The following is a 14,023-nucleotide window of genomic DNA, read 5'->3' on the forward strand; positions in this document are numbered from 1 at the left end:
TGAAAACTGTTTACAGCGCAAACACATGCAACCACAAAGTATAAGGGACAGGACACAAGCGCTGTGTGCGTGTCCTGTCCCTTATACTTTGTGGTTGCATGTGTTTGCGCTGTAAACAGTTTTCATGTCAAGAAACTAATCGAGACAACAATGCCTTAAGAGAGATTTCGCTTGACGTCTGGCCCTGCCTCCAGCCGAATGCTATATGCATTTTGTAGCCTTGCCTACTGGTGCGGATAGCCTCCTGAGATTTTCCTTTCAATTTATCCAACTCTGGCTATAACTAACCCGTACCTTCGCGGTCAACCTTGCGGGAGCTCAGAAATGCTTTCATCTTCCGAACGGCGTCGACTGTGTCCACAACTGACGGATGTTTGCAATCGCTTTCTCGCCTCTTCTTCCCTGAAGACCTTTCCAAACTTTCCGCGAAACGTCAACAAGGTCACCTATGGTACAGACACTTGAATAAGAACTTTCAAGATATCCTGCTTTTCATTCTTTTTATATCTCTTTCTGGTTTGCCCTTTTCCCTCCCTCCGTGAGCCTCAACTCGTGTTTGCAGCCACAAAGCGTGCGCCGCTAGCCGGCCCGAAAGTGGGCAGGAGTTCAAGGGAGATTTTAATATGCTGACCATCACGTGCTGTCCACGAGAATGCAGCGTTGGCATGCCTGAAAGCGAGGCCAAGTTCAAGCGAGATTTTAATAAGCCGACCGTCACGAGATGTTCACGTGGTCGAGCTCCACCTCCACACCCTCTCTGTCCGGCCTGCACTCGCAGCCTTCATTGTCTTACGCTGACGTCATCGCCTGTTGCGTGTGTTCTTCTTAGGACCGCTGCTCTTGAAGATCGGGCTATCCGGCACGTACGCGTATCTGCCGATCACTCGGATTCGTGGGAGTCTAATCGGCGGAATCTCGTTTAGGCAGCGAAACCGGAAGTGCATTGTTAGCGGGGGCCCAGCGGCGGGGTCTATTGTGCCGTAGACTGATTGCGGATGAAGTGTGGGACCGATTATTATTCCGAACCTGTTGGGAGGAAAATGCGACTCCTTAGCCGAGCATTTATTAAATCGGTGGAACTACACTGAACATGTGATTGAAATTTGAAAACCGGTCAAAAGCTTAACCTCCGCAAACAGGGAAACGAGGGCACGTGGCTGAAAGGAATAGCGGAAGTGTTTTATTATGGTAAACAACGAATGTAGTGCGAACGCTAAGTGTGGACTTCATTGTTTTCCCATGCGCATAATCGTCATCGCCTTTCGTCTTCGTCTTTCTCTTTCGCTCACACGCGCACGTTCAAAATAAGGCGTTCGGTTGGCCGTTGTCTCAAGTGGTAGAGGTGCTGGGTACCTGCGGCAGTTCTTTAGTTCTACTTTTGCTCCTTCGACGTGTTGTGCTTATGTACGTTTTGGGTTTTGCTGATTTCAACGTTTCAAACACACACCAACTTAGTCAACTATAGACCTTGTTGTTAAGTCTAGCGCAGACGAGCTGATCCAAATAGCTCGGGGCGTATGTGAAGGCCTGTTTTTTTTCTGAATTAATGTGTTCGAAGTTGGAACTTTATCTGTGTTCTTTTAGCTGTCGATGTGGCTCTGTCGATATGGCGTTTTGCTGCTGAGGTCGTGGTTTCGATTGCCTGCCAGGGCAGCTGCATGCAGATGGGGGCACAATGCAGAAACCGTCATTTTCTTAGAATTAGGTGGCACGTTCAAGAACCCCTGATTGTCTAAATTACTCTGGAGGCTCCTATTACGGTGTCACTCACAAGTTGCTGTGCTGTTTTGTACGTTAAGCTTCCTCATAATTTAGTAAGCCTGGACGAAATACGAATAGGCCTGTCGAGGTCCCGGCTTCCTTATAGAACCGCTGTCATGGTGGCAGTAGCAAACAGATATAAAATGAAATAAAACTTTAGTTCGAAAAGATTTACAAAAAAATTGCTTTTCGCTGATAGCGCCTTTCCACCTTTGCAGGTGAATTTCTGGAAGTTGTAGAACTTATCTACATGGAAACTGGCACTGCTCGGTCCGATAACTAAGAAGTTTACGATTTAGCTTTTTATTATTTACTTTAGGGCACTTATTTCCATTGTTACGTAGAAACTGCAAAGTACGAAAGTCATCTCTACTTAGCAAAAAGCCTAAGGCTAACACCACTTTTGAGATACCTTTCTAAGTATTATAAGCCAACAAAGACACCAAGGACAACACAGGGGGAATTACTTGTACTTATTAATTGAATTAAGGAAATGATAAATTATTGGAAATGCTAGTGGATAAAAAAAACAACTAGCCCGAGGTGGGGCATGAACCCCCGTCTTCGCATTACGTGTGCAGTGCTCTTACCAATTGAGTTACCGCTGCACCATTCTGCAGACGTAACTCACCTCTGCACCATTTTTCCTGTCCAGTTCTAGGGGTATTTATGGTTAACTGCTAGAATTAAACTTGGCAGCGTTACCCAGCGCCACACCACACGGCCTTGACGGCGGATACGGAACATGCTTTTTTTGCCGTAGGCGTCACGTGTATGTGATTATTCTTGATCATTTTGGGTGACTGCAGCTGGTCTATAAACCCATACATCCGACCTGAAGGTATCAATGCTGCCGGGTTCGAGGCCTCGCTATGTAATGAACGAGAGAAAAGGAAACCCAGGGCCCCATTTTTATTAGTCATATAAGTAATTTACCCCATGTTGTCCTTGGTGCTTCGTTTGTTGGCTTCTTATGCTATGACTGATAAAAATCGGGCCCTCGATGTCCTTGTATGTATGTATGTATGTATGTATGTATGTATGTATGTATGTATGTATGTATGTATGTATGTATGTATGTATGTATGTATGTATGTATGTATGTATGTATGTATGTATGTATGTATGTATGTATGTATGTATGTATGTATGTATGTATGTATGTATGTATGTATGTATGTATGTATGTATGTATGTATGTATGTATGTATGTATGTATGTATGTATGTATGTATGTATGTATGTATGTATGTATGTATGTATGTATGCATGCATGTATGTATGTATGTATGTATGTATGTATGTATGTATGTATGCATGTATGCATGTATGCATGTATGTGATATTTCTAGGAAGACTCGGTACAATTTTTGGCCATTTGTTGTGGTGCGGAAGGGTTACTCCTTCCTACACAAGTACGTATGTAGAGCCAAAAATACAGTACCTAATAAACATCCTAATCCAATAATTCCGAACCACTTTAAGAGTTGCTTAATGACATCGGTAGTATGTATATATTTATGAGAAGTTATTAAAAATAAATACAATAAAAATATTGCTTTAATAAAGGAATGCGAATGAGGGGTTTTGCGCATTCGCTAACCGTTTCGTCTTGGAATGAAGTGTTGCAAAAATATGAGGAAGTAAACTGACTGTTCTACAAATAACGCTCGTCCTTGTTCGGGTTCCTCGAGCATTTGCATGCACCACACTAAAATATGGATGCTAGGCTGTGCTGTGCTATCAAAGACAGAAGCACTATGAAGAAGCGGTTCTTTTATGCATAAAACTCTAGTACTTACGCCCGCCGGACATTCGCACAAAGCATCGGAAATGCAATGCTGTTGTGTTTCTTTCTTTCTTCCACTCATTCGCTTGGTTAAGAATTGACCATTGCGTGCTTTTTGGCACAGCCGAAGGATTTAGGCATTTGAAGTGGTAGAGCACAACGAAGGTATTGCTCCTTGCTAAATTTTTTGCATTTAGTTTTGCTTCCCTTTGTTCGTCAATCACTGCAGATACAGCGTAGGTCGTTTCGCATGTGGTGATTTCCACCGCTGCGGTGGGATGGTGGCTTTCTTTTGGACACTTATGTACATGTATGTATGTCACCAGAACCCGATCCTAATTACTTCACTTTTTTCAAGGATCCGCTAACTAATTATTATGATGAAAATAGCGACTTACTTAAATATTTGTTTTAATCATTTCTGTTTCGCGGACGGGTATAGTCTTCATGACCAAAATTATACCTTCGCTGTGAACTGGTGATGATTACACATCTATCTACCTTTTTGCTGCACGTTTTTGACAGTAGATGGCCTCTGTGTAGTCTTTCTTCTTATTTTCGGTGGCGCAAACGGTATAAACCGGAATAAGGTGCTTCAGAAAGGCTGGGAAACGTTTCGGTAGGACGACCTAGTTTCGTCAAAGGCGGCCTTGTCATCCTCGGCATGCTAGCTTTAAAGGGTTAGTGCAGTGACGTCACGTGGGGTTGTTGTCGGCGGCGGTTGGTTGTAAAGGGAGAGACTTCAGAAAGAATGAGCGCTGTCGCCTGATGCCTGTAAGCGTGGTTCCCAAGACGAGAGGACGAGAGCGGGAGAGTGGGAATTCGGGAAGAAAAGAACAGAAAGAAAAGGAGAAAACCACCAAGGGCAAAAAAGAACAAGAAAAGAAAAAGAATGGCTAGGTAGGATGTTGGGGAAGCGAGAGGTTAGGGAGCATTCAGGGGTGTCACTGGCGGCTTGTCTTTGTGGCTTTAGAAGAGCCGGTCAAACCGTCAGTGTGCGAGTACCAAAAAAAAAAAGACACCAAAAACATCAGTTGAAATAATGACTTGAGCAGCGTAGCAGCAATGCGTCGGGTAATTTTGAAGGAGTTTCGGGTGATATAAGCTTCCACGGAAAACGTGGCCTTCCAGCGCGGAATATTTATGGGGAGACTTGGCACAACTTTTGGCCATTTCAAGTGGTGTGGAAGGGGTTGGGGGGGGGGGGGCGTCTTCCTGCACGACTTTTTTACTATTATTTAGGACTGCTGCTTTATATTTCTGTCCGAGTTTGCGAATCAAAAGTCGCTGCTTTCAACGGGAAAACAACCAGCCACTTTCTAAAACGTTATGAAGTCTCTAGATTGTGCGTTGCCTAAAAAATAGCTTTAATGCGCCGGATAGTGTCTTTGCAAGTAGCGAGAAACGGATACGCATATGTCCAAGTTGGAAATGAAGTATAAGTGATGCGTTGAAGTTAGCCTAAGTTTTTTTTTTTTGAAGAACTGCGCTGGGAAATATACGTGGCCATATCCAACACTAAAACATGTCATTCAAAAATGTCTAAATCTACATTAAGGAAGAGTTGTTAGGGGGACTAAAATTTTGCTAAACTTAGCGACTTTGTCAAGAACGAGCCAACTCCACCATTCTGGTTCAAAAATCGCGTGACTAGCGCGCATAAAAAATTCACCGGCGATTACAAATACTTCCTAATTCGAAATTTGAGCTCAGCTCTATACGTGTTTTCATTTGCGCGATATACTTGCTGCGGCGCGGGCAGCCTGTCTCGTACGGCACATAGCAAACTCAGCGAAGTGTGGCGCGACTGCCTCGGTAATCGGGAGATCGCGAGAGGCAGCGCATGGGTGACCCGTGAGCGCGATTCGCAGCAGCCGCCGCAGACAGACCTCCGCTCACGCAGCTCTTTGTTTCCATAGAGAGGGCGCGCACTACTCTGGCGCCATCTCGTGGTCATCGTCGCCGCAGTGTGCATGTGGCCCGCCACTACGCTTTTCTTCTTACGGTTTCGCCATGCCCTCCCCCTTCTCCGCTTCCCTCGTCGCGCTCTCTTCGCTCTAGGCACTTTTTAAAGCGAAGCTTTATTTGCCCCCTTCCTTCGACTTTCTCACTGCTACTTCTGTCTGGCACACCGCGTCGGAAACTGTTCAGAGCCGGTTCAGAGCGTGTTTATACGGGACAGGAGCGTGGCAGAAAAGGAAAGGCGATGCGATGAACTCGTTTGGACCTTTGTGCCGCATCGAATATGCACAATGCCCCCTGGAGCTCCCTGGGAGTCGGCATAGTAGCCTCTTGACAGCTGTAATTATCCGTGACCCTCCGCAAAAGCATTGTAGAAATTTCAACGCTTTCCTTTCTACTAACGCGCAAGTCCAGGGGGAAGCTAGATAGAATGTTAGAGAGAAGGGGGGAGAGGAACAAGAGAATGCGTAGAACAGAAGCTGTCGTGACACGAGTGAATAACAGCCTTGGAACTCCGCTCCGAGTTACCAATACGAAGGGGGGAGGGTGAATAGCAAAAATGCGAGCTAAGAAGGCAAGGAAACGCTGCTACTATAGACAGAGCAGCGGTTGCAGGCAAAGGGGATAAATAAAGCTCAAGGTATGGTACAGTACATTTCTGTTATTTCTGAAAAACAACCACCATGCAAATATGCCAAGTGGAAATCTTAGGCAGGGCGTGCGGAAGCAGAGCCGCAATAAAGTTTACCGTACGGTCTAGGCGACACTACGGAAGTGGTCATACGTCAAACCAACACTTCTGTGGCCGCCGCAGTAGCTTTGCTGCTATGTAATTGCTCGAGGTCGCGGATAATTGCTCGAGGTCCCGACCGTGGCAGCCGCCTTTCGAGGGGTCGAAATCAAAAAAGAGAGCACTCGTGCACTCAGATTTAGGGACACGTTAAAGAGAGCAACGGTGTCAAAATTAATTCGGAGTTCGCCACTACGGCGTGCCTCATAATCCGATTAGTAATATCACGAGAAGCCAACAAACACTGACACCAAGGACAACATAGGAGAAATTACTTGTGCTTAATAAATGAAATAAAGGAACGATAAATTATTGGAAATTAAAGTGGATGAAAAAACAACTTGCCGCAGGTGCGAACCGAACCCACAACCTTCGCATTTCGCGTGCGATGCTCTACCAGCTGAGCTACCGCGGCGCTGTTTCCCCATCCACTTTCTTGGTTTTCCACCTGCGGCAAATTGTTTTTAATCCACTTTAATTTCCATTAATTTATCGTTTCGTTATTTCATTTATTAAGCCCAAGTAATTTCCCCTATATCGTCCTTGGTGTCAGTGTTGGTTGGCTTCTCGTGATATGACTAATAAAAATCGGGCCCCTCGGTTAACCCCCTTTCTTCTCGCTCATAATCCGATTGTGGTTTTGGCACGCACATCGGCGTGATTCGAATAAAGCTTATGACTTGTGCGACGCTGCCATGTGCCATGTGAGACAATGAATGTGCTCAGCCACTGGGAGGTTAAGTATGGCGCACAGCAACGCCTCAAGCAAGCAGCTTTCACTGTGTGTTCTGTTCACTACGCAGACAAAGAGCAGCGGTGCATGCAAGGTAACGTTTAACTTCGCTTAGGAAGCTAAACGTTACCGAACGTTTAAAGTGAAACTTTCGTTTTGCATTAAACGTTGAGGAAATTAAACAATTAAACCGCGCTCGCTCCCCCGGTTGCGCTGGTGTTCTCGGCAGGAACGGGCGCCCAACAGCCGCGCTCTAAATACGGTCGCAGGCACAGAGACTCTCTCATGTTTTGCTTCTCTTCTCGGCACAGCCGGAACAGCGTTCTGCACTTTCAGCCAGTTCAAGTGCGCCAACCACCGCTGCGTCGCCGACAACTTCGCCTGCGACGGCCACAACAACTGCGGCGATAACAGCGACGAGAAATGCGGTGAGTGAAAAGCTCTCGCACGAGTTTCTACGTTTACGCGTGCAACTCCCCTTTTGCGTGTCGCGCCTGTCCCGCGTGCCACGTCTCGAGTGGCGAAGTTTAGAAGAGCGCGCAGGTGCGTGTGTTTTGCAACTCGTGCTTTGGTGTTGCACGGCAACGAAGCTTTCGCGTGTGTCCGCGGGCTCCTCGAGGCTGGATCGCGAGTTCGCCTAGCGTAAAAGCCGGAGAAAAAAACAAAATTTGACTGTGCCTCGTGTTTGGTGTGTGGAATCGTCCACTCGAGCAAATTCTCGCCAGGGGTTTTCTTCAAACAACCGTACATATAGAGGGTGTGCAAACTGAAAGTGTTATGTCTTGCATATATATATATATATATATATATATATATATATATATATATATATATATATATATATATATATATATATATATATATATATATATATATATATATGCAGTGCTTCTTATTAGTTAACTGCGTCAATTCTTAGAAAAAAGTTGCCTGCGCGGGTTGCACGATTCTAACTCTTGATGTTGGAAAATAACAGCGCAAAACGGACAAGGACTTCGGCAAAGAAGAACGAGACGCAACTTTCGTCGTGTTCTTTGCGTAAGAGATTGTCCGCTTAGCCCTCTTATGTTTCCCACCAAGGCCCACTTACTGTTGCGAGCGTGGAAGGGGTCCGCCGATACACGCGAAAATTGCCGCGCCACTTGCCGGTCGAAGCACTTCGCGTCTGTTCGCGGGCTTCTTTCACGCTCGAGGAAAACACTTCTATGTAGCACGTATTGAGAAACAAAGCTGTATCGAGAGTTCTTCAAGTTGCTATGCACTTTTTTCATTGACACTTGAATTAAATCTAGTTATGTAATTTCGCGGAATGCTCAAAAAATAATCTGAGTATCTTCAAGGATCAGCAAACAATGTTAACTTGGTTCTGTCCAGCTACGTGGCATTTGCGTATTTTTAAACCTTGCGGCCTGATAGTTGGGTCACCCTGTATAAAAAACGGTTATGAGGCCTGTGGCGTTCGAGAATATGGTTCTCTTCCGAAACGGGTAATATTTTTGTATGCTAATTATCCGGCTAATAAAAGACGATAAACTATCTCTGAGAATTTTTGAGTTCGTGGCATGGATTTTACTGAAAAAAAGAATGTTAATGCATCTTAAAACAAAATACACGATTGCTTCCATCGCACTACGTGCGGCGTAATTAGTTTTTTTCCGTGGTTTACTCAGGTATTTAGAAATCTGGACCTGTGAACCATAAAAAGATATCGCAGCTGCATAAACGGCATCCGCTAGAGCATCTTAAACGGCCAATTTTGTTAAATGAATTGTCAGCCTGCGTGAAACTTCTGCAATATTGAGGAGTTTTTTTGCAAAAGTCTTATTCACAAGTTAGTGATACACGCAACAGCGGTGTTTAGCATATAAATTATGTTTATTTGAGATGTCGCATTATATGCAGCTTAAAACACTGTGACAGCCCTTTTGAATTTTCTGTATTGAATTGATAGTCGAGTTTCTTACTTTATATTGCCCCTTTAAGAACTTTGCTTGGAAGTGTAACGGCCTAAATAAAAAAAAACAAATTTGCGGGCTACAGTCACTATAGTTTACCTCTTCCCTTTAAATGGTGCCGTGGCTGCTGGAAAAGAATGGTTTCACCGTTCCCATGTGTTTCATATTGGTGCTCCCGAACTAGTATTTTCCCCTCAAACCTCAAGATGTCATTTTTGCAAAAGCGTGTAGCTTTTTGAATGCGTTATCGTTAACTCCTTAAACAGCTATTTTGCCGTACATGATGCACGCCAAACAGCTATTTTGCCATACATGATGCACGCCAAACAACTTCAGCGTCCTCTTACTTGTGCCGTAAGAGAAAGAAGTGGGTACTTTTCAGTAACCGTGTCGTTGGCGGCAAGTATGCAGGCCACAGCAGATATTATGTTACACGGCCCCAAAGGAAAACTTTTTAGTTGAGGTTGCTCGATTGATCTTCTGATTGATTGATTTCCCTGAAAAACGTTTCTCCGTTTTACATGTATTCGAATAGGTGGCCGAAGCCGATCAATGAGTTAGCGGTAAGAGGGAAAACAGGAATTCCAGATCAACCTACAGAACAGGTATTCAGCTTTAACTCAGGAAGGGGACCTTATTGTTGAAGCAATGACCGACAGTCTTGTGGGCATCATTAAGGAGTGTGCAATAGAACTCGGTGCTAACTCCGTTAGGCAGGATGCCAGTAAGCTATCGCAGGAAACGAAAGATGTCATCAAGAAACGCCAATGTATGAAAGCCTCTAACTCTACAGCTAGAATAGAACTGGCAGAACTTACGACGTTAATCAACAAGCTTAAGACAGCTGACATAAGGAAGTATAATGTGGGTAGAATTGAACATGCTCTCATGAACGGAGGAAGCCTAAAAGCAGTGAAGAAGAAACTAGGAATTGGCAAGAATCAGATGTATGCGTTAAGAGACAAAGCCGGCAGTATCATTACTAATATGGATGAGACAGTTCAAGTGGCTGAGGAGTTGTATAGAGATTTATACAGCACCAGTGGCACCCCTGACGATAACGGAAGAGAGAATAGTCTGGAGGAATGCGAAATCCCACAAGTAACGCAGGAAGAAGTAAAGAAAGCCTTGGGAGCTATGCAAAGGGGGAAGGCAGCTGGGGAGGATCAGGTAACCGCAGATTTGTTGAAGGATGGTCGGCAGATTGTTCTAAAGAAACTGGCCACCCTGTATACGAAATGCCTCATGACCTCGAGCGTACCGGAATCTTGGAAGCACGCTAACATAATCCTAGTCCATAAGAAAGGGGACGCCAAAAACTTGAAAAATTATAGAGCGATCAGCTTACTGTCAATTGCCTACAAACTATTTACTAAGGTAATCGCAAATAGAATCAGGAACACCTTAGACTCCTGTCAAGCAAAGGACCAGGCAGATTCCGTAAAGGCTACTCAACAATAGACCATATTCACACTATCTATCAGGTGATAGAGAAATGTGCGGAATATAACCAACCCTTATAGATAGCTTTCATTGATTACGAGAAAGCGTTTGACTCTGTCGAAATCTCAGCAGTCGTGGAGGCATTATGGAATCAGGGTGTAGACGAGCCATATGTAAAAATAATGAAAGATATCTACAGCGGCTCCACAGCCACCGTAGTCCTCCATAAAAAAAGCAACAAAATCCCAATAAAGAAAGGCGTCAGGCAGGGAGAGACGATCTCTCCAATGTTATTCACAGCGTGTTTACAGGAGGTATTCAGAGACCTGGACTGGGAAAAATTGGGGATAAGACTTAATGGAGACTACCTTAGTAACTTGCGATTCCCTGATGATATTGCCTTGCTTAGTAACTCAGGGGACCAATTGCAATGCATGCTCGCTGACCTGGAGTCTCGGAAGAGAACAGCAATTTACAATAGGTAGCGAGGCACTGGAAGTGGCAAGAGAATACATCTACTTAGGGCAGGTAGTGACCGCGGATCCGGATCATGAGACGGAAATAATTTGAAGAGATAAGAATGGGCTGGGGTGCGTTTGGCAGGCATTCTGATATAATGAACAACAGGCTGCCATTATCCCACAAGAGAAAAGTGTATAATAGCTGTGTCTTACCAGTACTCGCCTACGCGGCAGAAACCTGGAGGCTTACGAAGAGGGTTCTACTTAAATTGAGGACGACGCAAACAGCTATGGAAAGAAGAATGATGGGTGTAACGTTAAGGGATAAGACAAGAGCAGATTGGGTGAGGGAATAAATGCGAGTTAATGACATCTTAGTTAAATTCAAGAAAAAGAAATGGGCATTGGCGGGACATGTAATGAGGAGGGAAGATAACCGATGGTCATTAAGGGTTACGGACTGGATTCAAAGGGAAGGGAAGCGTAGCAGGGGGCGGCAGAAAGTTAGGTGGGCGGATGAGATTGAGAAGTGTGCAGAGACGACATGGCCACAATTAGTACATGACCGGGGTAGTTGCAGAAGTATCGGGGAGGCCTTTGCCCTGCAGTGGCCGTAACCAGGCTCATGTTGATGATGATGATGATGAATAGGCGGCATCGGAGTTGGGCCCGAACCAAAGCTTCATCTTAACTGGTAGGCTAAGTTATTTCAACTGCAATTAAGAGAATCAAATTATGAATGACCACAGCACACTGAAGCTTGTGCATTACCTTATTGTTACGTCTTTGATATGGAAAGTCTGATCAAGACTACTGATGCCCTTATCAACATGAAGAGACAGCATTGATTTGTGCAATGTAGGAAAAAAATAAATAGAGGATTTTTGACAACCTTCGTTGCACTACTGAAGCTTCAAGTTTCACAGAAATATAGTTAAAATTGATAATGTCACACTGATGTCATTGGCTTGGTTGATTCGGCATATAACTCTGCAGGCTGATATCTGTGCAACCGTTTTGATGCGGTTGAATAAATCTATCTTCCGCACTATTTTTACCAATTGTTTACGTTCTCTTCCTTTCGTAAATTATCAGAATTTCTTATCAATTACGCATGATTTCCGCGTCACTAATGTGGTAAGCTTTCAGTTATGAAATACCTAGACGAACCGTTTAGCCTTGGTATCATTTTCTCATCTCCGCTTATGTTTTACCCCCAAACGTATACAAATCGACGTTTAACTGTATAGTCTATGCCACCAAAAATCATTTATAGTCTCACCTTTGTACTGGTATAGGCGAAGGGAACGCGGACGGCATGAACTTGGCTACGACAGTTCAAGCCTTTGCCTGACGCTCGCCCTTGACGCTTGTGTCTCACGCTTATGGTACAACGCATAAATTTTAGCGTATGTGTGAACAACGTGAGACAGAAAGCACACATTTCATGCTTATACTTCGTGCTGATGTTAGGCGCTTGTTTTTCATGCTGCTGGTGGAAGGCATACGGTTTCGCAGTGTTTCTGTAACGCTGAGTACAGACGCCATACATTTCTCGCCTTTGTATGGCGTTTATATATAAAGGACAAGTTTTGTTGATTTCAAATTATAAGATGGCCCGTTGAGCGAGAAATCTGGCGTCTGTAGCAGTGAAACGACACCTAAATTACCATTGGCTGCGATTACACGTCACGTGTGTTCCTCGATCGAGCAGGTTGGGTGAAAGGGTAAACCAGCTGCCGTGCTGGCGCGCCAGATGTTGCGTGAGGAGAGAGGTCATTGCCACGACGCCACGTCACCCTCTTTCTAACTCTAGGAGGGCAGTGTTATGCGCACGTTCCTTGACTGCGAGAGCTCTCGCCTACGTGCTAACATCCCCTCGGTAATTGTCGTAAATAAATTGATGTACGAAAAACAGAATAAAGTCGAAAGGAAAAACGTTCACGGTTTCGAATATACGACCCTACTACGCTCAGAAGCCGAGTGTCTTAGCCACTTTGCAAAACCAGCGCCTTCCCGTTAGCGGGCCTGTGCACTCTGCTTTACGACATCATGCTATACGGGCCAAAATTTCCATTGCCAAGGCCGGCGTAAAGAAAGCAGTGAGGTACAAATCACGCGGCTTACTTGAGAGCGGCCCCGTTAGATTATATGGGAGTCGGGCAAGGTAGCATCATGTTTCGGATCGAAGTGTACCGGCCTTGTGCTATCTAGGAGGCGTTGGCCAAGCGTCTAAAATTAACCATATTTACCCCTATTGCCAATATATTACCCAAATTACTTATATTTTTGTGTGCCCTATATCTCGATTTTAACAATGCGTGGAATGGTAGCAAAATTGATAATGCTACACTGATGTCGTTGGCTTTGCCGTTTAGGCCTGTGATTCAGAAGGCTGATATCTATAGAGACGTTCTTGCATGGGGTACAATAGATCTATTCCAACTTCATCAGTAAGCTTATTATTGTTTTTCGTATATTGTGGAAACTGATATTTGTCATTGCTTACATATTTCTATATGCTTGTCTTGCTTATTGTTGTAGGCAATAATAATTATTTTGTATGTGCATTATTAAAACATATCTACCGCAAATATGTAACCGATTTAGCTTGACCGCGCTATTCTCGCTGTGGGCCATATTTAGGGGGTACGGGCCCAGTTACGCCTCTTGAAGGCTTTTTGTCCACGCTCCTAAACATTCGGTGATGTCTGAATAAAGTTTGGTTGTTTGTTTGCTTGCTTGTTGGTCTCAACGCGTTCGCTTGCCCGCGATGGGTTTGTAACTCGAAGTTCTTAACTCATAGCTTAGGGGGGTTATTCAATGGGAAATTAATGGTTTCGCATTCACAAATGTTAAGAAGTTCTTAGGTGTCCTCGTATTTTTTTTTTACAGTAGGCAAAGTGAGCGCCACCCGCACATTTCTCGCGCGTGCGTTTCGCGCTAATGTCGGAGAACACGCGTTTCACGCGTACGTTTCACACCTGCAGACTTCGGGACGAGCTTCTGGCGTTCCTTTGGCTCGATATCGGTAATGATGATGGCCATACTGGTCATGGGCGTTTGCATGGTCATGCCGTTGGTGGCGCGCTCCTGCTTTGGTTCGCCGCAGTCACAGCAGCAACAGGT

General features: G+C 44.6%; 1 protein-coding gene across 1 annotated transcript in view; it reads left to right on the forward strand.

Moving 5' to 3' along the window:
- The window catches only part of LOC142563745 (uncharacterized), a 33,123-nt gene that overhangs the window by 13,578 nt on the left and 5,522 nt on the right, over positions 1-14,023 (forward strand). Inside the window, exons 3-4 of the mRNA XM_075674345.1 lie at positions 7,347-7,463; positions 13,885-14,021. Of these exons, the coding sequence (XP_075530460.1) occupies positions 7,347-7,463; positions 13,885-14,021 (254 nt within the window). The remainder of the gene's footprint in view (positions 1-7,346; positions 7,464-13,884; positions 14,022-14,023) is intronic.

The sequence above is a fragment of the Dermacentor variabilis genome, chromosome 11 (genome assembly GCF_050947875.1).
Source record: "Dermacentor variabilis isolate Ectoservices chromosome 11, ASM5094787v1, whole genome shotgun sequence".
Classification (NCBI taxonomy): Eukaryota; Metazoa; Arthropoda; class Arachnida; order Ixodida; family Ixodidae; genus Dermacentor; species Dermacentor variabilis.